Genomic DNA, 27,412 nt, shown 5'->3' with positions numbered 1-27,412 from the left:
TCCTGTGTGTGGTGTTACACAAGCAATTGAAAACATTGTCACAGCAGAAAGAATGTACAAAAACAATAATCACATTTGGATAAGTCAAATTAAATCAAACCCCAGATATTTGGAGTAATTTAAACTAATTATGGAATAGTTTATTTTACTGCATTGTAGTTGTCATGGCTCCACAGAGCTTTGACATGGCTCCTTCAGCACATTACTCACTCATTCTCCACAGGACATTATCCAGTTTATTACAGAGACCCCAGCCTTCCCCCAGCTCACTGGCTGCTGAGAAACTCGCCTCACGCAACACTGGCCACGCTCCAGCACAGCACGGGGGCTCTGACACTGCTCACCACAACCTGCAGGACGCACAAAGAACAGTGGGTGATTAAATTAGTGGGACTGCTTAGTCTGAGTGAGCAGCAGAACCCATCCACGATGTACTGCATTGATTTGGAAGCACCACGTGCTTTTCAAACTAACATGCATCCATTTGGTGTTGCAACCTCTTTGCTGCTTTAATGACTCGTTTCCAGAGCTAAATAATTCATGGGATGTTTCTGACTTACTGGAGCAAACCAATCAGCATTCCTTCTTACCTCTTGTGCTCTTGCTAACTGTCAAATATAAGGCACATATAGGCTCCCTGTAACTTTTAAAAAATATTGGTGAACCACAAGTCAACATTTTGTCTATCCCATTGTGTCTATAACACAATCAATCAAATAAGCAAGGAGAAAGTTTGGTCCAAGATCAATGGTTTTTATTATTTCAAACTCAGACAAATATATTTCTGAAGAACACTACCACAATTACTTTCACAAGCATATTAAAAATATCTGCCTTGCATGAAAGGTTGTATTACTAAAATTCATGCTATTCAGATAGCATATTAGCAAATTAAAGACATTTTCAGCTATATAAATCACTACACTATAGTGGACAGTAAATAGTATTTCCAAACGACAATCCAGTGGCAGTAAATTTACCACAAAATACACGTATTGTGAGAACAGCTACATCAAGCTTTGAAATGCCAAAGCAGATCATCTTCAGCCTCTCCTGTTCTCATTGAACTTTTCAGCTATTTTCTGTAGCTCCAAATCCATAGCTGCCAGGTTTTCCAGTTCTTTTTCCTGTGAAAACATAAACCAGCGTTCTACATGAAAAAATAACATTGGCAAATGGTTTGTTCCATGACAGTGAGAGACACAACCAGTTTCTGAGGCAAACATCTCCTGCTACTTACTTGTCCCTGGGCAGCTTGCTGGGGTGGAGGTGACAGTACAGACTTGGGAGATCTGTGAAATTTCCTGCTTTTAACTGAATTAGGGCTGGGGAAAGTATAAAATACTCATTCTGAGAGCTGGCCCTAACAACAGCTTGATTTTTTTTCTTCTTCAAACCACCATTACATATCAGTGACTTCTTGCTATCCCGCAGCTGCTGCCCCAGCAGCACGCACTGAAGATCTGGCTCTCACTGTGACTTAACTCTGTTTGTGCTTTTCCATGCACAGTTCACCAGCTGCCCTGGGAATGGATTTAGAAATACACAGGTAAAGTCAGCTTCCCCCACCTTTCCCGAGAAACACCTGTACACTTACCTCCTCTTCTGTCAGAGGCCTCTGGCTCAGACTTCCTCTGTCATTCCTGATTACATGATGTTTTTTCACATCTTCTCCAGAATTGTACAACTCCGGGAACTCAGCTGACTTCTTCCTGTAATTCAGAAGCTGTGCTAGTTGATCCATCTTGTTGGATTGCCTCTTCATATCATATCTGTTCATTTTGCCAAGATTCCTCTTCTCAGTGCGTCCCTGGTTCAGAGCATTCAGGATTCGCTGCTTCTTCCACCAGTCATAGTCATTATATTCAGGGAAAAGACTCTTCTCATTCAGGGTGGGCCTTCCTCCCTCTTTGCTGTCCAGAAGCTGCTCTCCTGCGCTGTCCCTTTTCTCAAAGCGCTGGCTTTTCCACCACAGCAGTGGATAGAAGGAGCTGTAGGATGCTGGGGTTCTCTTCTCATTCTCAGCAGGGAGATGGCTTCTGTACTCTTCCCTCTCTGCAAATCTTCCCTCCTCCATGGCCTCCTCTTCATTTTCCATCTGATCACTGCTGTGATGCTTCCCTTCTACCTCTTCCTCCTCCTCTTCACTGTTGCCAGGGTAGCGCTGCTGCTCCACACTGTCCTCAGTGCTGTAGTGTCTTCTGGCCTGCCCGCTGCGCTCTCGAGTGTATGCTTTCTCCAGCCCTTCATCCTCATCATCCCACAAGCGGTACTTCCCTCCAGCACGGTACTGCTTCTCCTTGCTGAGAAATCTGTCCAGCTCTTCCTCGCTTCCGTCTCCAAGATATGCCCTTCCCTCAGAATGGTGCCTCTTTGCTTCATGTGACCCATCATGGTGTCTCCTCTCCACGCGCCATTTCTCATTACTTTCTTCACTGTGGTGATGCCTCTTGTCTTCTTCGCTGCTCTCCTCATTCTGCTGCCACGTTTCTCTGTACGCCTCACTTCCCCGGTCTGTATGCCTCTTCTCCTCCACCTCTTCAGACCCATGCCTCCCACGATAACCACTCTTCTCCTCACGCTGCTGCTCAGACTCTTCATGATGTTCCTGACGGTGGTTCCTTTTATCCCAGAGACGGGTCTCCTCTGTGTCTGATTCGTCAGCTAGTTCCTCTTTCTCCCCACCATGGCCCCTCTTCTCCTCTGAGGAGTCACCCATTCTATGCTTCCCATGATAGCGTTTAGGTTTGTAGGGCTGCTTCTCCTCTGTTTCTTCACTCTCATCAGATTCTTCATGCTCTTCCTGATGGGAGAAATCATGTTCTTTAGACTCGTGATGGTATTTTTCACTTCTTTCTTCCTCTGCTTCTCCCTCTTCACCTCCCTGAACTGTCTTGTAACGGCTCTGCATTCCCTCCTCTGAACGCCAGCGGCCCATGGGGTGCTGGTCATTCCCATCAGGGAACTCCTCTGTGCTCGTGCCTCCAGAGTGGGACTTCTTGTTGAGAACAGCATGCTCTACCTCTTCGTCATGACGCTCGCTCTCTTTGCTTTCTTCTTCACTGTGGTAGCTCTTTTCCTCCTCTCTTCTGATTTCCTGATAGTGTTTCTTTTCTTCTGTATGAAGTCTCTCTTCTTGAACAGGTGTGTGGTGCCCATCCTCCTCTTCCTTGCTTTTACCTTCTTCATGAGCAAGTTTCTCCTCATCACTTCCTTTCACGTACATTTTAGATTCTTCTTCTGCCTGACTTTGTTCTTTCTCCATGCTCCCGCTATGATGCTTTTCCATTTCTACTGGGTTTTTCAAATGCCTCATTTCAGGCTGGCTGTTTTCACTTCTCTCTCTGTCGTTTCTACCACCTACAATAAGAAAAGCAGCATAATGAAGTAATCCACCTCTCCACTGAAGTGTTATTTCAGTTTAAATACATAACCGGCTTCTCAAAGTAGCAAGAAGATTTGGACAGAATTCAGTTTTAATTCTGCTTTTAAAATTTGTTATTTTCTAATGTTTTGCATGTTGCCTAGAAAAAAACATTAACTTTTTTTTAATTAGGCATTTTAACAGTTCCATTGAAATTTTCAGAATAAATTTTCCTCTTTGGCTTTTTTCTTTGTCTGTGATTGTAGTATTAAAATAAATTAACTCTCATTCCCATTAAAAAAATCAATGGGATCTGGAGTTGTTCAGTTCTTTGAATGTCAGGCCTTACCCATTACACTTATTCACAAAAAAGACAACAATTTATTTCATCTATTTGAAAATATCCGGGGCTTAAATCAAATTTTAAACGTTCTAAATTGACTGAAAAAAAAAAAAAAAGAAATCCATTACTTTGCAACGTTTATATTTAATCAAATCATGCTCCTGCCACTACTTCCAAAATGCTAAATGAAAGTCTGACTCTGATCACAATGGTAACAGTATATTTCTATGAAGATATTTCTGATTCACTTGTGTCTGACTAACATCAGAAATAGATCACATATCCTAGAAGTTTTCATAAAATAGCTGCACAGGTTTAAAAATAGCTCATTATTTCTGAAAAGCCTCTCATCTCATATTCTTGGAGAATATCTGTGTAATGGAAAAAATATAGTCCTTACCCTCTCTTTCCAGCAAGCAGGTTGTTGGTTTTTTTTTATTTTTCCAAAACATAGTAAATATATACTTTTTCTCTGAAATTAACACCAAGCATGATGCCTGATGGCATCTCCTAGAAATTTGAGGCTGAGTTAGACACATGTATTCCCAAATCCCAAAACCCACCCTCTTCTGAGAACTGTATTAGGGCTGTGCATTATTCCTCTATAAACGAGCAGAAGACAGATGGGCTTCATTATTACTTCTTGCTGGCATGTAAGTTCAAGAGCCTTTTTATTGTTCTCTAATTAGATAAATCTAACTGCACAGAAAAGAAAGACACATTCTGCAGTTTGGCACAGCATCAACAGCAGGCTGACCATGAGCCAGCAATGTGCTCTTGTGGCCAAGATGGCCAATGGTACCTGGGGTGTGTTAGGAAGTGTGACCAGCAGGTCAAGGTAGGTTATTTATCCTCCCCGTCTACCCTGCCCTGGTGAAGCCCCATTTGCAGTACTGAGGCCAGTTCTGGGCTCCCCAGTTTAAGAAGTACAAGGAATTACTAGAGAGAGACCAGCAGAGGGCTACAGAGATGATGAGGGGTCTGGATAATCTTTCTTATGAGGAAAGACAGAGAGCTGGGTCTGTTCAGCCTGGAGAAAAAAAGGCTAAGAGTGGTCTTATTTATGCTTATAAATATCTCAAAGGTGGGTGTCAAGAGGATGGACCAGACTCTTTTCAGTGGTGCCCAACGATAGGATGAGGGGCAACAGGTACTGTCTGAAGCATAAGAGGTTCCATGTGAACATGAGGAGAAACTTCTTCACCATGAGGGTGACAGAGCACTGGAACAGGCTGCCCAGCGAGGCTGTGGAGTCTCCTTCTCTGGATGCAGTCCAGTGCAATCTGCTCTGGTGAACCTGTTTTAGCAGGTGGGATACACTAGATGATCTCCAGAGGTCCACTCCAACCACAACCATTCTGTGATTCTGTGAAATATGAATTCTGGCAATGAAATTTGGAGGCACCAGATTCACAGGGGCTGAAACAACAGTTCACCAGCTCCAACACAACAGATAATCCATCTACCAAATTTCTTTCACAAGTTCAGATAATGTTGTACTTACTCTTCTTCAGGATTTCTTTGCATTCAGGATTAATTGGTGGTGCATTTGGCTTAGATAGAGCATTAGATAGAACTTCCACTATGCACCGTGTTACCTAGAAGAAACAAAATAGCACAAAAAAAATTGTCATAGCAAAAACGAAAATCCTACCTCTGACTCAGTTAGTGAGGAAGGCTAGTTTAAGATTAGAGTTCAGGCTAATATTTGAGTAACCCCCAGCTCTACCACAACTTCCTGTGCATTTGGGCAACAAGTGCTTCGCTCCTCACTCTCATGCCAGTAAGAGAAAATAGTCATTAGCTCTTTTTATCTCCCTTTTTGTTTGCACAGGTAACAGGCTCCTTTTGTACATTTTTAAATATTAAATACCCTTGTCAGTACAAAGGAGAGTCAAACAACATATGGTAACAGCATCCTACAAACAAAGAAACCAAAACCAACAGTTTAGAGGTGGACTCAACAGTCTTAGGTTAACAGCAAGTCAATCATCTTAAAGGTCCTTTCCAATCTAAATAACCTTATGACTCTACGTTCAAAAGATGAGGATCAAACCCTATATATGCCCAAATGAGGGTTCTACAAAGGTGCTACTACAAGTATTGCTTGGATCTCCAATGAACCAAAACCACCTCTGCAAATTATAGGCTCCATGCTTTTTCATATGTGTGTGCTGTAAGCTCTGCCTCTTTCAGCACTTAACATCCAACAGGACAGTCTTCTGGAAGCACTGGAAGTCAAGCAATTTAGGAAGGTCATACAACCCCCTCTAACACTAATCACCCAAAGCAGGACTTCAGTACAAACTCATGCAAAAGGATCTTCAGGTGTTGAAGTTGTTCGTGAGCACTCAGACTGTCACCCTGAGACCCTCATACACCTGATTATGTGGGTGGCTGGATGGGAGGAGACAAAATATTCATATGGCCACTTGTCTTTCAACTGTTTTTAGTTATTACTAGATGTTAATTAATCTAAATGATCACACTATCAACCAGTGAAGATCGTCTGATGTCAGCTTACAGGTGCTGAGAACAGCTATTGACATTTATTTAATCAAACAGGTTAAGAAGCTCTTTCCAAAGTAGGAGATGAGAGTACTGCATTAGAGAGTCCATTACATAGCAACTGCAGATATTTAATCCATTTTCAAATTTGCCGTCTCACTTTTCAGGCTCCAACGACATGTATTATCAAATAATATTTCAGATAATTTTTCAGACAGCTGTAAAACAGAGTTTAATAAGTACCACACTGGCACAAGCAGCCAGCTTCCATTTTCATCAAATGCACCAAAGTGCATGCAGGTATCTTCCGACAACTAAAGGGACTCTGAGTTCCACGTGACTGACGATCTCTTAAGAGTTTGCCCTTAGGAAAAAAAAAACCAACACATTACCCTGAGAGTTTAAAGACAAAATATGGAGAGCATGTGACTAATATTTTCTGAAATTCGTTGCAATATACATCTACTCACCATTTCTTCAACATGGTCTATTTCCACTGGAACTGCGCTGACACCTAGAAGAAAAAACAGTTATTACAGACTCATTAACCCTGGCAACAAGCATCACTGACAGGAATCCTCAGTCAAACTGGGCTGATGAGATGGCTTGAGTTCTGGGCTGGCAGGTCAGTAAACCACACACATTTTGCATTACATCCTTTTTTATTCAAGATGGAAAAGCAATGTAAAGTTGCAGCCCAGCATGAGAGAAGAGGCACGTTGACATTTCTAACACAAGAAGAAAACACATCCAAAATCAGAAAGCAATGCTTAAATTCCAAGATGGGAGCTTTATTGCAAGTCAGGTCTTTATGTAGTTGTACCTGTTTGGTGGTAAAAATAAACCAAAACAAAACAAACACCACACAACCCCCCAAATTTAAAAAACAAACAAAAAACCAAGAAAACAACAAACAGGAAATAAGCAAGGATTGTTTGCACCCCAAGAATCTTTTGGCTTCTGCAAGGGACTCTGGGTGGCCCCCCTCCCCAACAGGAGACCATTCTTCAAAGCTTTAAAGCAACCACTGTCCCAGTCCTACTGGAGAGATCCTATCTCATTTGTATAGGAGGCAGGTCCTGAAGGGAAGGACGGAGGCAGAAGGGACAGGAAAACTTCCATTCACTGAGTGGTCCATTATCACTCCAATAAATGAGTAAAAAAAAAAAAAAAATAATAAAATCCCAGTGGAAAACACAGCTCTGGATGGAAGTGGCACAACCTGTCTCTGTCCGTCCTGAGGACCCGTGGGGTAAGTAACACCTCCTTCCACCAGATCTACTGCACCTGGTCCAAGGTATTTACTCTTGGAAAGAAGCTGTTGCAAATGAATCCACCGTGCTGCTTTATTTTGCCACCACTGTTGCGATAGGTCTCCAGCTGGTTAATGAGTTTGTCTGCTGTGCATATTAATAAACTATGTTGTCATCCACCTTGAGATTCGCAGAAATGAGGTCAAGCAAGTCTGCCAGCCGCACACAGGTACAGAGAAGCAAGGCTTATCGTATCACAGCTTCACAGCCTTACTGCGTGGTACATAATCACATACAGAAATGTACAGCTTGGAGTGCAGTTCTGAAGTCCTTACACAAGTCAGGACAGCCTCACATACACCTACCACCCTCTCTGCAATGCTGCTCAGTTGGGACAGCAAGAGATCTTCTGGACCAGATGAACACAGAGCAGATGATGGAGATGAAGGGGGTCAGTTTACCTTACAGCATCAGGAAAACTAACACTGCCCCAAGGAAGTTTCCTTCAGAGTGGACAGGAGCACATAGCCTTGTGCTTTTGGAAGCAGCAAGACCTTTCTTTTCTGTGTCTGCGGAGAAGCAGACATCTCCTTCAGCGGTGGCTCTGTGTGTAATAACTGAACACAACACAATAATACTCTAAATATTTCTACCGTCCTCTATTTTTGCTCCCCCAAACACATATGCAGGAATGTGCTTCTCCAGCCCCCGTCTCTTCTCTGCATGTACAACTGTGATCAGAGAAGGGAACCCACACAGGGATAGCACAGAAGGGAGTCCCCTAAAATAGCACCATATCCCTATCCCATCATTTCCCCGGAGTGCCAGGTGGTGTACGGGGGAGATGGTGCTATACACAGCCAACTCACTCCCCCATCTTCTGCATTCAGTGCTGACTGAGCCAGGCTTCAGTTTCCTTTATTTACTAACTTAGTATGCAAATAACTACCACACTGCACAGTGTTGATGTCACTGCAGTCTAACCTGCCTGCATCCCCCACCAGAGCACAGAGGGTAAGGATGTATGGACAGGCAGGGACAGGATACTGGCAGCATAGGTTCTTCTAATAAAAAAAGCGTTATCCGCTAAAAGGGCATTCTCCAGTCCCACATGGGTTGGAGACACTGCTCTTAGGGCATAAGCAAGTCAGTCACCACTTACACATAAGCAGAGGTGACAACCTGCTTCGCTGGCTCTTCTTGATGAGGCTCCTATGGTCCCCCAGCCCAAAGGCAAACATCTGGTTTTGTCCTTTTAGTGATATTGCCACAGCACACCTCCTGTGAGTTGCACCCAGTTGATGTAATAAAGCACAGAACAAACTTCTGAAAGTCTTTTGCTATTAGAGGTGCCAGCTTCAGTCTGCTTCTCAAGCGCTATGTTGCTGGTGAGGAAATACAAAGTCAGGTTGTACTGACCACCCCTGCCCTGTCATTCCAAAGCTCCCGTCTCTCCAAGGAGATTTACAGAGAGGTTAATGACTGTTAAGGAAGTGCTTGGTTAATTATGAAAGCTGACATGCAGAGAAAAAGAGGAAGCATTAGGCTATCGTAACAATGTCAGAAGAAGCAAATGGTATTGGACACGTCATATTAACCTGCCCAGAGGAACAAAATGAATATTCAATCCACTGCAGAGCCTGAAATAACATATTGAGGCATCTGCTTTGCCAGAGCCAAGATGGGAAGCCTGTGGGGAGCCAGCATGCCCCACTTTACAATGGTGCTGGCAGGGCCAGCCTGTGCCTGCTGGCAAGAGCTCCGGCAGGGCCACCTGCCAGCTGGAGACGCTGGCCAACACCTCTGCCTTCCTCTCCACGTGTGTTCTGGAGGGGTGAAACCATTGCCCCAGCACCAGCATGAGGCTGCAGGGCACCCACCCACAGGGCTTGTGGGGCCACAGCAGATGGCACAACTGCAGGGTTTCACAGCAGAAACAAGGTCAGAGCACGCACCCTTCCCATGGAGACGAAATAGACCACAGACCCACAAAGTAAAGCAACACCTTGGGTCTGCTTTCCTCTCCTGAAGCAAATCTACGCAGGCAGTTACCATAAGATTATCTGATTTTGCAGAAGTGCTGAGAGCTGATGAAGATCGCGAAAAAGGCTGAGAAATGCAGGATAAATTCACATGACTTCTGCTTGCATCTGAGATTGGAACAGATCTTCTGGTCGGTCCCTGATGAAATCCCCCCATGGCTTTGTTTCACAAATGCCAATGACTCAGTGCAGTGCCATCACTCATCAAAATGTCAGCAAAAACCTTTCCTAGGGAAGATCACAGAAACTTTGGCGTATTGATTTGCAGAGGAGCACTAGAAAGTTCTTGAAGCTAGTGTTTCACTGATTCCCAGCCCCAAACAAACTCCTTAGTTGATTATAGCCGGCATTTCAAAGCAAGATAGCCAAAAAGGATGTGAAAAGGTACCTGACCTGTTTGATGGCATAAAAAACAGGAAAAAAATTCTGGTAAGAAATCCCCACGGGGTCTGCAGAGTAAGTCTGGTCAGCTTATCTGGGTTGGGGTCTCTCCTCCCATCCTCCACCCACCCCTTTGATTACAATGAAGGCATGTGAAGTGAGTAGACTTCACTATAGAGTTTCTGTACATGTCCCAGACACACTTCCACGTGGAGACCTCTAATATACCTAAAGCTGAATTACTCAACCCAGAATGACACCAATTCTTCCAAGAAATAATACAGTATGCATAAAAAGCTATAAAGCCATGATCTCACCTCACCCTGTTGTGCATAATCTTAGTTTCACAGCTTGGCTTTAATATTAATACCACATGCCGAAAACATTTTCTGTTAGTTAAAGTTGCAGACCCACTATTTTACAATCATCTCTCTGGTATCAAGAACTAGATAGCAAAAACATAGCAGCACAGCTCAAATAATATTACACCGAGAAGCCTTTGTGGAAGGAAAATGCACTGGGGAGGGTAATAACGGAAGAGCAGTTAATAAATAATAACTGAAGAGCAGCCGACCAGCCCCCGCACAGTGAGGGGGACCCGGCCGATGGCCCCTCGCCCGGCAGCAGCCGGGGTGCAGCTCCGGGCAGCCCCCCGCCCCCCTCCCAGCCTCTCACCGCTGCGGCCGGAGGGGCTATCCGAGGTGACGCAGGGCGGGCCGGGCATGACGTCATACACCCACCCATGGCGTCACCTCTCTTCAGAGGCAAAACCCCTTCCAACCACCCCGCGCCCGGTGGGGCTTTTCCTTCGCCTCTCCCTCGGGGTGGGGGGGGGGGAGCGTGCCCTCCAGCCCGCTCACCTGCTAGGGCGGCGGCCGCCAGCAGCCCGAGCAGCGCCTGCAGCCCCATGCTCCGCTCCGCTCCGCTCGGCGCGCTTCGGCGGCTCGCCGCTATTTAAAGGGGGGAGCGGGGGCGGAGGAGACGGGCGGGGGGCCCCGCCGGGAGCCTGCGTCACTGCGAGCCCCCGGGGGCGGTACAGCCGCCGCCCCCTCCCCCCGCCTTGTCCTCTCCCCCCACCTTGTCCCCCCTCCCTTGTCCTATCCCCCACAGCGGCGCCGCCCGCAGCCGCGGGACCCCCGTCGTCCGCCCCCCGCCGCCTTCCCGGCCCCCGCGGCTCGCCAGAGCGGGGGAAGTTTCTGCCAGGTTGGGAAAGCCGAGCTCATCTTCCCTTCCTTTGCAACTACCGCATCTCTCTTCCTCCTGCCCCCACTGAATATCCCCAATACCACTTTATACCCCCCAGCCCTGCCATCTCTTCAGAAAAGGATAGAAGCGGGGTCTCCCTGCCCCTTCCCCCAGCCCAGAGGCTGCGGTGTCACCTTCACGTCTTTCCCACCATCACAGGGAGTAGGTGCGGTAACCCATCCCTTTGGAACAGCTTTCATAAGAAATCACCGCTGTGTTTCCACGTCCATTTCCCGTTAAAGCCTCTTCAGGTGCTGCAGCAGGCTTTTTTTTTATTATTTTTTTTCCCTGCAAGGTATCTGTTCCTTCTGCTCATGTCATTGCACACCCACGCCACACAGCAAACCCAGAACTAGAGAATGATAGGGAAGTGATCCCTGTACTTATATCCGGTGAGTGAATGACACGCAGCATTCCTCAAGAGTTTTACCAGGGAGATTACTGCTCAGCATCCATCTCCACAGGCAAACCTCCTATTTACTGTGATGATGCTCTGGGGAGCCAGATCAAACCTACAGAGATCAAGTTTTACATAATTTTCTTAAACAGCTCCCACTGTCCCGATTAGTCCTTGATGGGCTGGAAAGCACAAATGACAAGCTATGGTGAGCTCACCACAGAGCAAGTCTGAACACTCCTCCCAGTTCTCTTCAGAGACAGGCAAAGACACTGTAAGACTAGGACTTGTTTGGCTTTTCCTTTCATTAACTCTTAGAGGGCCATTTGCAAATCATGTGTATTTTTCAGCTAAGCAGTTGGCCTTCTAATTGCTGCTGTTCATGGAGGACAATGGATCTATTTTTTACACTGAGGGGGGTGAAACCCTGTCCCAGGTTGCCCAGAGAGGTGGTGGATGCCCCATCCCTGGAGACATCTCAGGCCAGGCTGGACGGGGCTTTGAGCAACCTGATCTGGGTGAAGATGTCCCTGCTCAGGGAAAGGGTTGCACTAGATGAGCTTTGAGATCTCTTCCAACCCAAAACACTCTATGATTCTGTGTTTCTATACATCAAAACGGCAGTTATCTCTATTATTGTTCTGCATACAGATTTGTGTATTAACAATGACAGGCTGCTATAACCATACATGCTTTAAACATAGGAAACAGGACACAAGGACACAACACTTCAGTAAAATTCACATGCAGCTTCATCTGTGTGCAAAGGAAGCCAGGAACTTCAGTTCTGTTTGCAGCTTCTTTCAGGAGATGGTCTCTAACTTCCAGGAGGCAAAGCCAGATACCTCGTTCACCTTTCATTCAGATTACAGAAAAATAACAGAACCCAGTTACCTGGCCACCAGGAAAAGTAAAGCAGCCCTGCAACATCTTCTCTGGTTCCTCAGCCTCCTGCTGTTCCTGTACTGCCTATACAAGCCACATCTCCACAGGCAGATGCTTCTTTGGAAATCACCAGCCTTGACTGTGTGAAATCTAGAGCCCAGTTCAGAAGACGGTGAAGAAATTCACGGGCTCCAAGACCCCATGTCCGCCCTTGCCTATGTGAGGATTCAGCCTGGCCTCAACCTTCTCAGCTTCTCATAAGAAAGAATTTTAGGTGAAACATTTGCCATTTAAGCATTCTCTGCTTCCCCAGGCCTATAAATAGCACTCTCTGGTTACCCTTGTGTAATCACTCTACTCCAGCATTTGCTTGACTATACTTATCTTGGATATGACAGTCAAAAGGGGCAAGTGATACAAAGATGCTGAATAAAAATAGGCAGCTATTCGACCATTTATGAGGTATTTGCACTAAGCACCTGTATTGCACAAGTCCCATTGATAGCTGGTATCACCACCGCTACAAAAACCTTCTTGCTGCAGGACAGCTGAGGTTAAGCAATTCCACATCCCTGCCTCATGTGGCTGCTAATCCACCCCTTGCACTGCAGCAGCAACCACTGGGGCTTCCTGGCTGTGTTCTCCGTGTCAGTTCATTTATTTATATTTGACTTGTAGGATTTCTCTGAAATGTTCCCTCACCTCAGCATTGTGTGGGCTGATCCTGAAGGATCAGTAAGTCCTGTATTTGCCATTGATTAGGGAAGACGCTAAAGGACTCTGGGGGCATGTTTTGCTATCAGTTATATCAGGGTCAACTGGGAGCACACATTAATGCCTTCAGATTTGATCAGAATCGAGGTTACAAAGATTTGCACAAGTTCTGCAGGAGGTCACCCAAGAGGTCCGTGACAAGAGCTGGTACCAAACTGGATGGATTATATCTAATTCCATCTTCAGCACTCAATGGTAGGATTTCAAAACATCCTGCCATCCTACCTCACATCCACAGACTTCTCTGCCAGTGCTGGAAAACCAGACAGACAATCCAAGCACCTTGCCTGCAGTTAATTTAGTCAGCCTGTATTTTCAAAACAGTGTCGCTTCACGTGGACTTTTACAGCCAGGTATCAGCTGGCACGAGCTTACCCTCAGGTTAGGAAAGAGATGTGACTGCATTAAGTCAGAATTACAGCAGGCAGTGGCATATTTCACTCCATCAGTTGATTGGCACACCCCAACTTCCCTTCTCAGATGTGTCAGAGCTCCAATTGCACTGATATACACGCCTCATAATGTTGTGACAACCTATCACTCTACAGATAAACAGTATTTGTCCTTCTGGATTCTCTCAAATGCTTTAAAAAAAATCACATTTGGCTCATCCTAGAAGCTAGAACTTCAAAGGATGACAAGTGAGTTTCTGTGTTTGAGCTCCTTCTAAATGGAGAGGAGACTGCTCAGAGAATATGAGGATTGCTCTCCTCTAATTAGATGTGCTCGGGGATTATCTTCATTCTTGGATGCCAATTAGTTTTCACAGAATGAAAATCCTGCAGCCTGTTTCATTCAGAAAGTGCTAAGGGGATGGATCTGGAGAAAAACACAAAGCAAGCTGAAAAGCCAGCACCTCAAGGGACATCATCTCTCTAGCTTCACTAATGGCAGTGTAAATCCTTTCAGAGGTTTATGCGTATGCCGTGCTGGTTGCAACATAATGGATAATGGAGTTGCACAGATGCTTAGGCTTTGCTGCCATTGTACATTACCATATATATATGTATCTCTACTCATAGGTCACTAATATCAACTGTTACAGTAGCTTAGAGTTAGAGCAACATGTAGTTGAACCACATCCCAGGAATTCCATTATCATCTTAGTAGCTCTACAAGTGAGGCAGGATCAGGTGCCCAGCTCATCTCCCTGTTCTATGGCAACAGACTTCAGAGGAGTTAAAATCCATCAGACACATCCACTGGAGGGGGAAGAAGCCAGTGCTCCGCTGGCTCTCGTCTGCACTGCATCCAGACAGGGAAAGGCAGATGGGGCAACCCTCCAGGGGTGCATATGTCTGTATACACCCCTAAATCTTTGCATGTCTCCAGTCAAAGCCTCTGTGAGAGGTGGCAGCCAGGACCACATTCAGATCTCCTTCTCATTGAGCAAAGAGTATTATATTTATCCTGTATCAAGCACCTGCAGTGATACTGATGAATGGAGCTTGCTTGTTGAGCTACAGGAGGAGCTGACAAATGACAGGGACAGAGGTATCGGGAACAGTGTCTGCTTGAGCTGAATTGATAGTGCTATTAGATAAAGCAAAATGCTTCTAAGCACACTCTGCAGCAGACTGCAGGGTGGATTGGCCTGGTACAGTTTGTTATTTGTAAGGGGTGGTCAGTCTGCACGTTTCGGTTTAGCCCTTCTGTCATCTGAAACCCAACAGTGATTAAAGATGCACCCTTACAGCAATGCTGAATCCATGTGATGCCAACCACCTAAGTGCACCAAGATACAAAACCACCTAATTCTGTATTTACACAATAACCAGCTTCCAATTTAAATATAAAATGAGCACGTTTTGCCTCCACTGAAATGTTTTGGGGACATTTTTCCTTGAAAATTAAACACGCCTGTCACATGGTATCAATGAACCACCCAGCAAAGTGAGCTCCGGTTGAGAGACACAGGAGTTGTGAAGAGACCTCGTGTGATACAAATGTGGAATTTCTATAGTGTGGGCAACTATCTTTTTTTTCCTTTCTACATTTATGTAGTACCTTACACAGTGGGGTTTTGTTAATGCCACATGCTCTTAGGCAGTACAGAAACTGCTAGAAACCGACTACTAGTATTTAGTTTCAAAGACTTTATTCAATGAAAATCTAAAGTTCAGGTTGACTCTTCTTGAATTGTCTTTCTCATTTTTTTTTAACAAAAGAAGATTTTGCTTGCTTGTAAACCTCTGCCATGCAGGATCCTCCTAGCTCGTCTTCAGGGATACACCTACACCACAGAAATGAGCTCAAATGGCCAGACTGAAAGGAGGTTTAAAATATGCATATAAAACATGTCATAGATGTTACAGGATCTTAAAAATATAGGCACAGACACTGCTATGGACTTCTGGAAAAAGTCCTATGCCAGCTGATAGAAATCTTCAGAGCCTGTGGATACATTCACAGCCTACGGAAGATGTAAAGATAGCAGCAGAAAAAAAACAGCCAACCAAAAACCAGGAACCCCAAACACAGGTGAGAGACGAAAGACAAAGTGTAAATGACCATTTCCCCAACATCCCAGGTTTTCCACACAGACATCTTCACATATGTCACCCACACACACCTATCTCCCCTCAAGTCATTCCTCCCTCCCTCCCTCAGTGTTTGTCAGCTCAGATGGGAAAAGAATTAGAGTATGCTGCAATACAACAATAAATACATAAATAAAGCCCAGACTTCGGGGCCTAAAGAACAAAGAGCAGTTTTTCCATACTGCACTGTCAGCATGATCACCACTAAAAAGCAGTGACACTTCTAGGTCCTTCCCCGACAGGAGCTCGACAACCTTGCTTGCTCCACGGTTAAATGCAACTTGGCTCTTGCAATTACATTGGTATGGCATCCATGGGAAAGGTGACATTGATGAGAATCAACGCGAATGTTTCCTGCCCTCCTACAAAAGAAAGTAGGAATTTGCCTAAAACTGTTGCACTGCTGGGGTTTTTAGTTTCAAGTCTCTTCATCTTATCTGCACTGCCACTTTTCACCTCGGTATAAGTTCCTGATTTGCCCAGAGAGCAGCCCCAGAGCTATGGGGCATCTCACCCTTCAGCTGTGTACAGGGGAGCTGCACACCCAGGGCCCAGCCCCCCCTCAAAAAAAATCCCCACAGAACAACCCCTGCCCAACCCTCCCCAACATTTCTTTTTAAAGTACGCCATTAGCCATGCTAGTAACCTCACTGGTGAAGAAGTTTGGGGCTTGTGCAGTAGACAGTAAAACAGGATGGAAATTTCTTTCAGCATGCAAAATGCTGACTTAGGCCCTTGTATTTTGAATGCTGCTTGTCATTAAGCAAAACTACTTTTACAGTTGCCTTTGCATTGCAAATAATTTCATTTAGGTAATGAAACAGCCCCATTCAGTGTTTCTGCCTGCATTTTGTCAACTGTGTATGTTCCATTTAATATTTACAGACTGGGGCCTAGTCTGGCTTACTTAGTAATTCATTTATTTAAATATTTATAGCACATCGACTCTTGGCAAGGGTTCTGTTTGGTAAGAACAATATTGTTCTGTGGTTGATAGTGTCATGGAAATTTCAGAGGCAAATTTCAGTTTCATAAGATAAAAAGATACAGATTTCTGCAACAGACCGTAATGATTTAAAAGGAAACTTCTTATGTTGAACAACGTATGTACCAAATCAAAAATCCCATTATGCCCTTGCACATAATTCCAGACTGAAAGCAGTGCTTAGAGCTATTTCGTTATACAAGTACTCACACAGCAAAGGGAATTGCCAAATACATTTTCAATCACCTGTTTTCAATTGCCATTGGCACTAAAAACAGAAACCCAGCTGTAAAACAACCCTATGAAAGAAAGCAAAACCTGCAGAATGCAAGAGGAGTTTTTGCTAAGAACTCTTCCCACTAGAAGAACCTTTTTTTCTTTTGCACATCCTGATTTTAAGACTTTTAGGCTCTCTGTGTGAAACACCATGTGCTTATAAAAAAAGACTTAGGAGGCTTAAGTTTAAAGGCAGCCTTGGGAACTGAAAATACCTGGTAGATACTCCATCAGTATAAATTTGTCTAGTTCTACTGACTTCAGAAACCACATTCAAACGATACCAGCTGAGAGCCAGGAGCAGAGAGCACATCCCTGGCCTGTCATTTTAGGCTTTGCTGCAGACACCTGAGTTTTCAGGCATTCTCTCCTGGGTAAGAACATAATTACCTATATTTGTGACAGAGGGACAATTTTCCAGAGGCATATGAGAGTTGTGATTCCTTTGTAAATTGCCACGCTGACATGGCAGGGCCGGACAGGGATGTCGCCTTTCTCACACAGAGCCCCCCTGTTCACTGGACACCACCACCCTCCGGGTCCCAAGTTCTTTTCCAGTCTCATCTCCCTCCATTATGACTCCAGGGACCTCAGACCACCCTGACAGCGAGGCAGAGGACCTGTTTCAGTGCTGACCTGATGTTTCGCAAAACACCCTGCCCGCCACTGCCGCATCACCTCAACCTCTGGAAAAGCAGCCACCATCATTCATAAAGTCAGCAGGAATGAGCAGCTGTGAATGAGAGAAATCAGTGGGAAAAAGCCAAACAGTAGCTCTGCAAGCCAAGTGGCAGTAACGGCTTCTCCTTGCAGGAGGAGTGCCCAGAGTTTGGCTCCCCAAAAATGCAGGGTTTCAAATGCAACCTGAACCTTCCCTCCATCCCTGGAATAACTAAGAAACCACCCTCTCAAAGATAATCAGCAACTTTTCAGAGTAGAAAAGCTATTCTGCAAGAGGCAGAATTGATGACACATGAACCAGATGATTTTGCTCCCCAGCTTGCTCCCACATCCCAGCCCAGCCACCCACCCGCCCCAGTTGCCTATTCCCACCTCCCTCCCTGTCATCCCAATGATTTTGGTGGGACAAGCTGCAGCCTGGAGCTGTGCAAGTACTGCCCAGCTGACAGGACAAGTGCTGAGTGACTGCCTGGCAGAATGGACATGAGCTGACTGACTTAATTGTCTTTCCCTCAGGGAGGCATTAATTTGAGTCTTTATTCTCCATCCATCTGCCAGTAGCATTAATTTAGGTCCTTCAAACATGGATGGTCACAAACCTTCTGGCTTTGCCACCTCTGTACAAAGAAACCAGGCAGCACGGACACACCAAAGCTCCAAGCACAGGTGCTACATGTGGATCTCAACTGGGGAAAAATACTCCTTTGCGTGAGTCTTCGATGGATTTGATTTGGTAATGGAAAAGCAAAACCTCCTCTGAACTCTTCTTATGGAACAGAGGAATATAACTGAAAACCAATTAAGTAATGTCTTTTGCCTAATTAAAACCTTGTTCTTTAACTGGATTAGATCACTTTCATTTTTTTCTTAAAATTCATTACTTTAAAATGAATTCTACAGAAGATGGAAAATCAGTTCTTATTTCTCATTGACCCTTTATTTTGTGTACTATGATTTGAATGCTGTCACTGAAAGAAGAAATAACTAGCAGTCTGAAATCTGAGCATTTCTAGAAAAATCCTTGTTTTATCAGGCCAGTTCACTTTCCCATGGCCATTCCGACTGAAATTCCATTCTTACATACTTCTGAACAGTTTTTCTGTTTTCTGTTCTGTTTTCAACAGTTGTTGATTGATTGTGGTTTTGGTGTTTGTTTTGATTTTTGTTTTTTTTCATATTTAAAAAAACATGCATTTGCTAAGCAACAACATATAAAATCTCTGTGGTATTCTGTGCTGGTTTGACTGAAAATGAGTTAATTTTCTTAATACAGTTAGAAACCTTTCTTTTCCATAGCTAGCACAGTCATTATTTGGACTTAGTTTGAGAACAAGAGATAACACCCTGGGACAGAGTTAATGTTTTTAATTGCTCTGGTCTGAGAGCCAAGGATGTTCTGAGCACTCTGCCCAGAGTTGTGAGGCAGCGAGGAAGGGGGGCACAGATGGGGCAGAGCTTGATTGACACCCAGACTGATCAAAAAGAGTATTCCATCCCATTAGTGTTATGCTTCATATTTAAGTAGAGTCGGGATTTTCTGATCTCTTTCTCACTTCTTGGCCTTCACTCTTTTTGTTGGAGCTGGGGGAGTTCTGTTTGGGAAATTTAATTTGGCCTTTTGCTGTTTTGCAGAGGCCTCTGGGCCTGTTTTTTGTTTTTTTTTTTTTTTCTTTTTTCTCTCTCTGGGATCAGCTGTTCGGGACCAGGTGCTGTTTCCTGGGACTGGCTGCTCGGTGTGGACAGAGTTTGTGAGGAATTGCATTGAGTATCTTTTATTTTATATTCTGTTTCTATTTTGTATATATATTTATTAGTAGTGTATTAGTATTTTGTTATTAAACTGTGTTTATCTCAATCCAAGTCTCTCCCTTCCCTTCCGATTCTCTTCCCTATCTGGGGGGTTGGGAGGGGGTGAGTGAGCAGCTATTGTGGTTGTATTGCCAGCTCGGGTTAAACCAAGATGTATTCTCAACATTTCCTATTCTTCTGCTACAACCCTTTTTCAAGTTGAATTTTATGTGGAGTGCTCACAATAAGAAAGGGTCTCAGCTTATAAAAGATGCAGTAATAGCAAAAGTCAAGATTGTTGATATAAGAATAAATTTTTATTTAACAAAATACCTACAAGCTACATAATCTAACACTTTTAACTATCACTGATTGATGCATCTTATATAGCTTGAGAAACAGCCACTACCAAATTTACTTCTATCTTAACCTATGACTTCTGCATAAAAAATTCTCCAGTTAAACATCACAGAACCTATTTTTTAATATAACACGTTAGCTGTGTTTTAAAAGCATGGTCAGAGTAGCCATTTTCCAGTAATTTTTGAACAGTGCTGAGCTGGAACAGACTGTCCAGGGAAGTGGTTGAGTCACCATCCCTGGAGGTGTTGAAAAGATGCGTAGATGAGGTTCCTAGGGATGTGGTTTAGAGGGTGGACTTAGCAGTGTTAGGTTAATGGCTGGACTCGATGCTCTTAAAGGTCTTTTCAAACCAAAATGATTCTATGATCCTATGGCCCCACATCAGGGCCACCACTCTGTCCCTTCTCCAAAGATCTTTCCCTAGTCAGAGAGAGAAGCACAGTCTGGCAGGAACTCAGCGCCACACTGCCTGGTGCTCATTCACCATCCCATCCGTGTAGCCAGTCTCAATGAGAGGTTTATGACCTTGCGGCTGCCAGAGAGCAGATATTGGGTTCCTGCTGCGCTACCTGGAAAAGCACCAATTTTCATGGAGCAGCACCTGCTGAAAGAAGTGGAGGTTGCAGCTGGCACTTGGCAGCCTATGGGCGGCACCAGGCAGAGAGCGATGGGCACCTTTGCTGACATTCAAAATCCCATCACACATTTGCCTCTGCAGATTTCCAGCCAAAAACCCTTGCAATGTGCTTCAGACACCCCATCAGGGATGCAGAGCCAGCACACAGCCTGCCAGAGCATATAGAGAAGAGCTCCTTCCAAGATTAAAAGTCTTCACAAGGTGGAAACCAGCAGATGCCAAAAGCTGGGACCTGGAGTCAGTATTCACGAGTATTAATGTGGGAACCTGCCCCTGCTTTCCTCTCCAGACCTGACAAAGGTGGCCTTGACCAGCTGGGTGCCAGGGTCCCATGGGAAGGGTGTGATGCCAGGTCTCCCTGGGGTCCTTTGATGCTCACACTACCTCGTCCTCAGGCCTGTCTCTTGAAAAAACACATGTGGGATGTTCTCTTTGTCACAACCTGTCTGGATTTCCAACAAGTGGCCATGCCTGCTCCCTTGGACCTGTTCCCATATCTCAGCATTAAGTGACACCCCAGGGTTTCCTCAGCCTTTCTGCTGGCAGCTGGTGCTGGTCACACTTCAGACAGGAGGCCGTTGGGGGTGACTCAGTCTAGCCACTACACGTGACATCTGAAAGGCTGAGCTGAAAGCATTTTAAACACTCTGGGAGGATAAAAACCCAAGAGATGTGCTGATGTGCCCTGCTGAACGGTCCAGCATCCAGCATCCATCTCCAACCCTGGGGCAGGAGAAGTGATGCAAGTGGGAAAAGCAGGAAAAGTGACCCGGAAAGAGACTCTGCTACCCTGGACAAGAAGAGCAAGCCATAGTGGGTGGCTTCACCAGCTCTCACATGAGGCATGCTGAATCTGCAGTGCATCATGCCCGGGCTTTGGGAAGACACAGCTCCTGCATGCCTCCTCCTCCATGCAGAACCATGTTGGATGGCTGCCTCAGCAGGGGGATATTTCAGCTCAAATGGGTCAAGTGTGGCCAACTTATACTAGAGCAAAGCTCTCCATTCAAGGTTAGGAGCACTCAACACTGGCCAGACAGTGTATATGGGGGACTGTCTCACCTAGGCTGAGCAGCTCTGGGGACAACACAGAACTAGGACTGTTGAGGGTGCTTGGTGCAAACGCTAAACAGGGTGTGTTTGTGCTTAACTGGTCTCATTTCTTTCTCCTCATGGCAGGCTGGGTGCTGATACCATCTCCTCTCATGAAGCGCCACCCCATGGTATCAGGAACAAGATGAAGGGACCCAGAGATCAGTCTCACCCTTGTCTAGCACACCACCACATTCTGAGCCTGATCTGCTGCTGCCTCTGGAAAGACTCCTCCAGCTTCCAAAATAGCCTTTAGCCACAGCCTGTGTTTCCTCATCCCAATTTTTTTTTCTCAGTAATGCACATGCAATGAGCTTATTCTTGAACACCAGACTAAATGTACTGCATCTTACCCCAAAATGCTGTCATTACAGATAACGCTGGATAGTGTCACCTGCCCTGAGGTTGACTGGCATTTCCCATTACAAGAACCTACCTTCTAGCGTGAGTGAAACTTTGTTCAGCTTGAACTGAGGTGAGATTTTCCATGCCAGATGTTATTTCATTACAAAACTTTCCCTCTTAATTCAAAGCACCTGCAAATAAATAGGCCATTGCAAAGGCAATTTAAATAAAGGTTTGACCTTTCAGCCATGAATTTTCTGGCTTTGGTTAGCTCCAGCTACTGTCTTAATCACATCTTATTATTTCATGCTCTGTGTGCTATGTGCCAGTTTTTACTTTTAAGGAAGAAATGCTGTCATGTGTTGTTGGCTAACAGATGTGTGGGGAAAAATAGTCATTAGGGAAAGCCTACAGAACAGGGTATTTTTAAAATGAACTTTTGTATTGTGAGAAAACATATGCCCCACATAAAATCACCTACGCTCAATAATGAAATAGACGCATTTATATAGGATGTATATACGGCATGTTGTACACTGATTTTAGTAGCCATATGTCCTGATATACTCACCCACACCAAAACACCTCAAACTCCTGGGGAAAAGACCCTCTGCTGATGTAAATGGCCCCAGCTCCATTCACAGGCTGGGAGCTATTTCATCTGATTCCTGCTGAGGATCTGCTCCTGCCACAGGTGCTCAGCTCACTCCCTGGCTGCCTTCTGGCTCCAGGATTGGGCAGGTCATTGGCATGAATCAGTGCCTCCCACTAGCAGCTGTGTGGGAGGAAAAATAAGAATTCTGTCAGAGTAGGCATCAGCGAGGCCATCAATACCAAACATCCTTGAGGAGCTCCGAGCTAAGGAACGTGGGGAATGACTTAATAGCAGCAGGATTCATCAAGGATGACAAAATAGTTTGGATCTGGCATTTGTATAAGGTTCATTCTGGGAACAGAGGCAGCGCTCACTGCCTGCCAGACTTAGTCCAAATAGGAGCCCCAAGGCAACCCAGGCACCTTTGTGCCTGCAGCAGCATGAGTCACACCTCTGAGACACCGAGGGACACCAATTCAGCTCAGCTGATAAATACCTAAGCCAAAGTGCACACATCTCTAATGACAGCCCTGCCCAGGACTTCAGGTGGGCTTTGGATCTGGGCAGTGCAGTATGGAAATCCCACAGGCACTGGCTGTCCTTACCATGCCCTGTGTTCCTCCTGCTTGGCAATGACAGATCAGTTTTGGCCTTGCTTGTCATACCCTATGGGGTAGATGTTTTTGCCCATCTTTTACTTAATTTATGCCTTCCACTTGAAGACCTTGTAGGATCATGTATACACACAGCCCTGAAGGGTGTTGTGGGTTTTAAGTGTTGTCAGGCCAGGACACTTTCTTGAACAAACAGAATAAACAAAAAAACAAAACTCTTGGATTTGTTCTGCAGTGGAAGGCACCCAATGCATTTGCAAAACCAGCCTCCACATACTACCAGAGCACACAAGGGGATGAACAGAGGTGTCACCCAGCTTGTGGGCAGCCCAAACCTCTGGCAACAGCACCTCTGGAATATCCCCAGGATGGTGGTGAGGGAAGGTGGGTGGAGGGAAGATGGGCTGCAGAGGTGACATGTTCACTGCTTCAGACAGGGTCGTTGCAACAAGGGAGGAAACAAATGTGATATGTCTGCAATTTTCGTAACAGGAATCAGGAGTCCCTGCTCTTATTCTGTGCAAATTGCCAGAGCTGCAGCAGCATGATTTACAGAAAATTGGGAAAATTCCCTCCTACAGCCCTCGAAGCAGGTAGGAGGCAGAGGGCAGGAGAGCGCTGACCACCTGGGATGGCCCCACTGGGCAGCTCTGCCGTGGGATCATGCAGCCAGCCCCACCGAGCAGCAAGTTGTGCCTGGCATAGAGCAAGGGAAGAACAACAACTCTGAGGGATGTTTTCTACTGCACAAAGATGCCACTCACAATCCCCCCTGCCCAGAACGTGCACACAACATGGGCAAAACCAGCTAGGAGAGCATAAAGTTGGGTGCATTTTTCTGCCCAGTGGCTACAGCAAAGTCTGCTTTTGAAAGCTGAACCAAAACAGTTCAGCTGCCTACTGAACTCACGGTGGTGGAGCATGTTTAGGTACAAAGCGGTCCAGCATTGCCCGCTTCCTTGCCTCCAGGGAAACAAGTTATTCCTGCCTTAAATAATGAAGTAGAAGGGAAAAAAAGGATGGACTGGGTTACAGAAGCAAACAAAGTGAACAGAGAGAAACCAACAGCAAAGGGCCTCTGAAAAGATTATCTGTGCTTTGCTGAGTGCTGAAACCACAGAAGCATCAAAGCAAAGTCAAGTGCAAACCAGGCAGAAAGGAAAGCACTTCACCCCTCAGAAAAAAAATGCAGCTTCCTAGAGGTTATTGCACAGTCTGGGGAGAAAGTTACAGAATGCAGGATGTTTCTGTGAGGGCCTTGCACCACTTTTGGTACTTAAACATTCAGAAGAAACTTTTGTTTACCTGGAAGGAGCCATCATCTATCCACCCATGGCCGGCCACACTTCCAGGCCGCTGTTTGAGTCCTTCTGAGGGCAGCGAAGCAGAGTTGGATCAAAACTAATGAGCCTCTGACTGTGCTTCTGTGGGTTCTTCCAGTCACAGAACAAAAACCAAACAAAACTACAAAAAAACCCTAAAACCACTCACCCCCCCCCCCACCCACAAACAAACAAACAAAACCCCACACAAAACAAAACAACAACAACAAAAACCAAAACATGCATCCAAAAAGCAACAGGGCTGAAAGTTCTTTAAATACTTGAAATTCAGGGAATAGCAACATGACAAAGGCAGCAGATACTTGCATAGTAACAAATACCCAGATAGTGTAAACTCAGCAGTGTGGGTCGTGGCAGCAACAGAGCTAAGACCAGACATGTCTAAGAGCAGGAACATTTACACAGGAGTGTCCATCCTGCTCTATATGTAGGGATAGGGCAAAGGGAAAATTAGGTCACTTCAAAAACATTAGGCCTTTGGAGTAAAAACATGGGTTGATTCAGGTCTTTGACTTCAGAAGGGGTGAAAAATAACTAGAGTGCAAGTCCTTTCTACATGTAACTGCTACAGCTATCTGAGCTTAGATATCCTACAGACTTCCTCCCATCCCAGGAGGGAATTTCAAGCTTCATGAACTTTTGTTTTCTAGGAAGGCGCCCCAAGCACGTAATTTCTGGATTTATTTGCGAAGGCTGCAATTTTCCCCTCCTTCATTTTGCAGCAAGTCTGGAGGCTCTGTCTGTGAAGAGAGAATCACTTTGGCCAACTGTTTCCAAACCACGCCACTTAGGATGCCAGATTCCCACTCACCTAAACAAGTGCTGAATTAAGAGTTATTCCCTATCCATTTTCCTTGTAGGTAATCTACCCTTCCTCAAAATTTGGCCTCTTAACCACCTAACATACAAATCAGCATGGACACAGGAACTGGACTCGTACCCCACAGAAACCAAATACAGTTAAGAAAAAACCCCCTCTCTTCTATGCCAAATTTATCGCCTGCTCCGGTGATTTTTATTCCAAGGGGCTCTGTCTTTGCCCTTCTGTCTCAGTGTGAGACACACACCTATTTTTGGCAGGCTTATTGGCATAAGCTGAATATTGTACCTGGAAGCAAACAGTGCACAGAAGAACTGCGGGTACTCCTGAGTGGGGCACAAACTTTTCAAAAGAGTGCATGTTTCAGTAGCATAGAGCTTACCACGTCCCCTGCAAGATGCCAGCCAAGATTTGTGGATGTGAGTCATAATCCAAATTTTTCAGCTGCATCCAGTCTGTTCTGCCTACATTACTCTTTAAATTCAAACAGTTTCACGGTCTTCTCAGCCGCTATCTATCTTCATGCTCTTTCAGCAGCTGCCTCTGTTTTGTCATTGCTTGCATCTCATTTCCTCAAGGGTTGAAGAGTCATTACTCTTATCCCTCTTCTTCCTGCATCAGAAATTTCTAATAAGCAAACTTGGATGTTAAAGGCAGTGGCTGTGCAGCCCCAAGAGCCCAGAGGAGCTGAAGCAGCAGCATGACCTCTTCCAAGGCACTTCCCCTCTGGCCCTCCATGCGTAAAGCAGCAGCACGATCCCCCATACAGTGGAACCCCACATTAACCTCCTGCATGGACACGCACCTTCCAAACTAAGATTGCTTCATTTTACCATCATTTAAAATCCTTAAAAACAAATGAACAGCTATTCCCTTGAAAGTTTTCTAAACCTCATTGTAAAAGTGGATGAGAAGACAGCAGTTTGGGTTTTTCCAGGCTCCAGGAGGAGCACTCTGTGTGCACCATTTCTCCTCAGAGCCCCAAGGAGGGGCTCTGGGCAGATACCTCACATTTGTTATTAGTGAAGAGGGCCACATCTGGCTCTGGGGCTGACCTAGAGTCACACTAGAGTCCATTAGGGCTTCTTTTCTCTTCCATCAAAACCCAGCAGGTATCTCTCAAACATCAGTAGCAGCAGGTTTCTCTTAAACAACAGGAATCTCAACTTTTGCTCTGAGTTTTCTCTGTGGAAATTATATGGGTTTGACTTTTTTGTTTCTTATTAAAAAAAAAAAAACCTGAATGCGAGACCATGGGGTTTCAGAGCTACTCCAAAGCAGAGATCAATCCATCACCAAACCAAATACAAGAACTGAAGTGATTTAGATGCAGTCCTCTGATGTCTCCAGCTCTCTCTTTCTGGGAGGTTATTTCCTTTAACATGGCAGTTAACATGTTTTGCACAAAAACTCATATTTAAGCATGTGGAAAAGCATAAATACTGGCAAAAAAATTATAAGGCAACAACATCTGATTCACAGTGAAGACCTTCCTTTCGCCCTGCACCTCCTTAGCAATAGCTACCTACATCTGTCAGCAGGAATGCCCCTGTAGCCGTGACTGATCTGTGGTGGTTAAGCAATGGGAGCTGTCAAGGAGAGACTAGTACTGTTACTGTAATTACTGATAGTACGCTCAAGAGCACGTTTGTTTTTTCCAGCTGCATCTATTGCTGAAGCAGTTGGTATTACCTTTCTCCATAATTTTTGCCTGTAGAATGCTGTTCTCTGGATTCTGACAAACCAACACCTGTAGATACATTTACGACTACAGAAATGATGCTGGATCCTCATTTCTCATCTCTTTTTTTTTTCCCTTAGCACTATTAACTTGAGTAGCTGAGGGTCTGCTCCAATATTTTGTGTGTCTTCCAGCACATGTACCACACTCCTGCCATAAAAGCAAGCAAGCCGCAGATCAAGTAGAATCACCAAGAAGCCGATTTATCAGTTTCAAGATCACTCAAGGACTGCAACCTAAACCCAGATAATCCCAGTATAAATCTACTTGCAAAGAGAGATTACAGCAAGTCCAAAGATCTTGGCCATAATTTGCAGCCAGCTGGGCCAGCAAGGGCCTCTTCATGTTCTGGTTAAAGTCAGCAGCCAAATTTTCATTGCCTTTGCTGGAGACACCTGCA

General features: G+C 45.1%; 1 protein-coding gene across 5 annotated transcripts; it reads right to left on the bottom strand.

The window, feature by feature from the left end:
* Positions 1-732: 732 nt before the first annotated feature.
* Positions 733-22,552, bottom strand: CHGB (chromogranin B). Of its 5 annotated transcripts, none has more exons than XM_013367399.3 (5): positions 22,471-22,552; positions 6,686-6,729; positions 5,212-5,305; positions 1,598-3,360; positions 733-1,127 (listed from the first exon to the last, which is right to left on the bottom strand). In XM_013367399.3, the coding sequence occupies exons 1-5, from the start codon at positions 22,535-22,537 to the stop codon at positions 1,044-1,046; spliced, it is 2,052 nt and encodes a 683-aa protein (XP_013222853.2). In that variant the 5' UTR covers positions 22,538-22,552; the 3' UTR covers positions 733-1,043. The 5 variants fall into 5 exon arrangements, with proteins under 5 accessions (XP_013222853.2, XP_064915219.1, XP_021145041.1 ...); XM_065059147.1 differs by lacking the exon at positions 22,471-22,552 and adding an exon at positions 11,271-11,415; XM_021289366.2 differs by lacking the exon at positions 22,471-22,552 and adding an exon at positions 11,288-11,351.
* Between the last annotated feature and the right edge of the window lie 4,860 nt (positions 22,553-27,412).

Source organism: Columba livia, chromosome 3 (assembly GCF_036013475.1).
Source record: "Columba livia isolate bColLiv1 breed racing homer chromosome 3, bColLiv1.pat.W.v2, whole genome shotgun sequence".
NCBI classification, from domain to species: Eukaryota; Metazoa; Chordata; class Aves; order Columbiformes; family Columbidae; genus Columba; species Columba livia.
This window is presented reverse-complemented; position numbering and strand designations above follow the sequence as displayed.

Coding starts and splice junctions, on each gene's coding strand:
- CHGB (XM_013367399.3), bottom strand. CDS start 22,537: ATGGAGCTGGGGCCATTTACATCAGCAGAGGGTCTTTTCCCCAGGAGT. Junction 5,306..6,685: donor TAGACCATGTTGAAGAAATG/GTGAGTAGATGT, acceptor TGTTTCTTCTAG/GTAACACGGTGCATAGTGGA. Junction 3,361..5,211: donor CAAAGAAATCCTGAAGAAGA/GTAAGTACAACA, acceptor TTCTTATTGTAG/GTGGTAGAAACGACAGAGAG.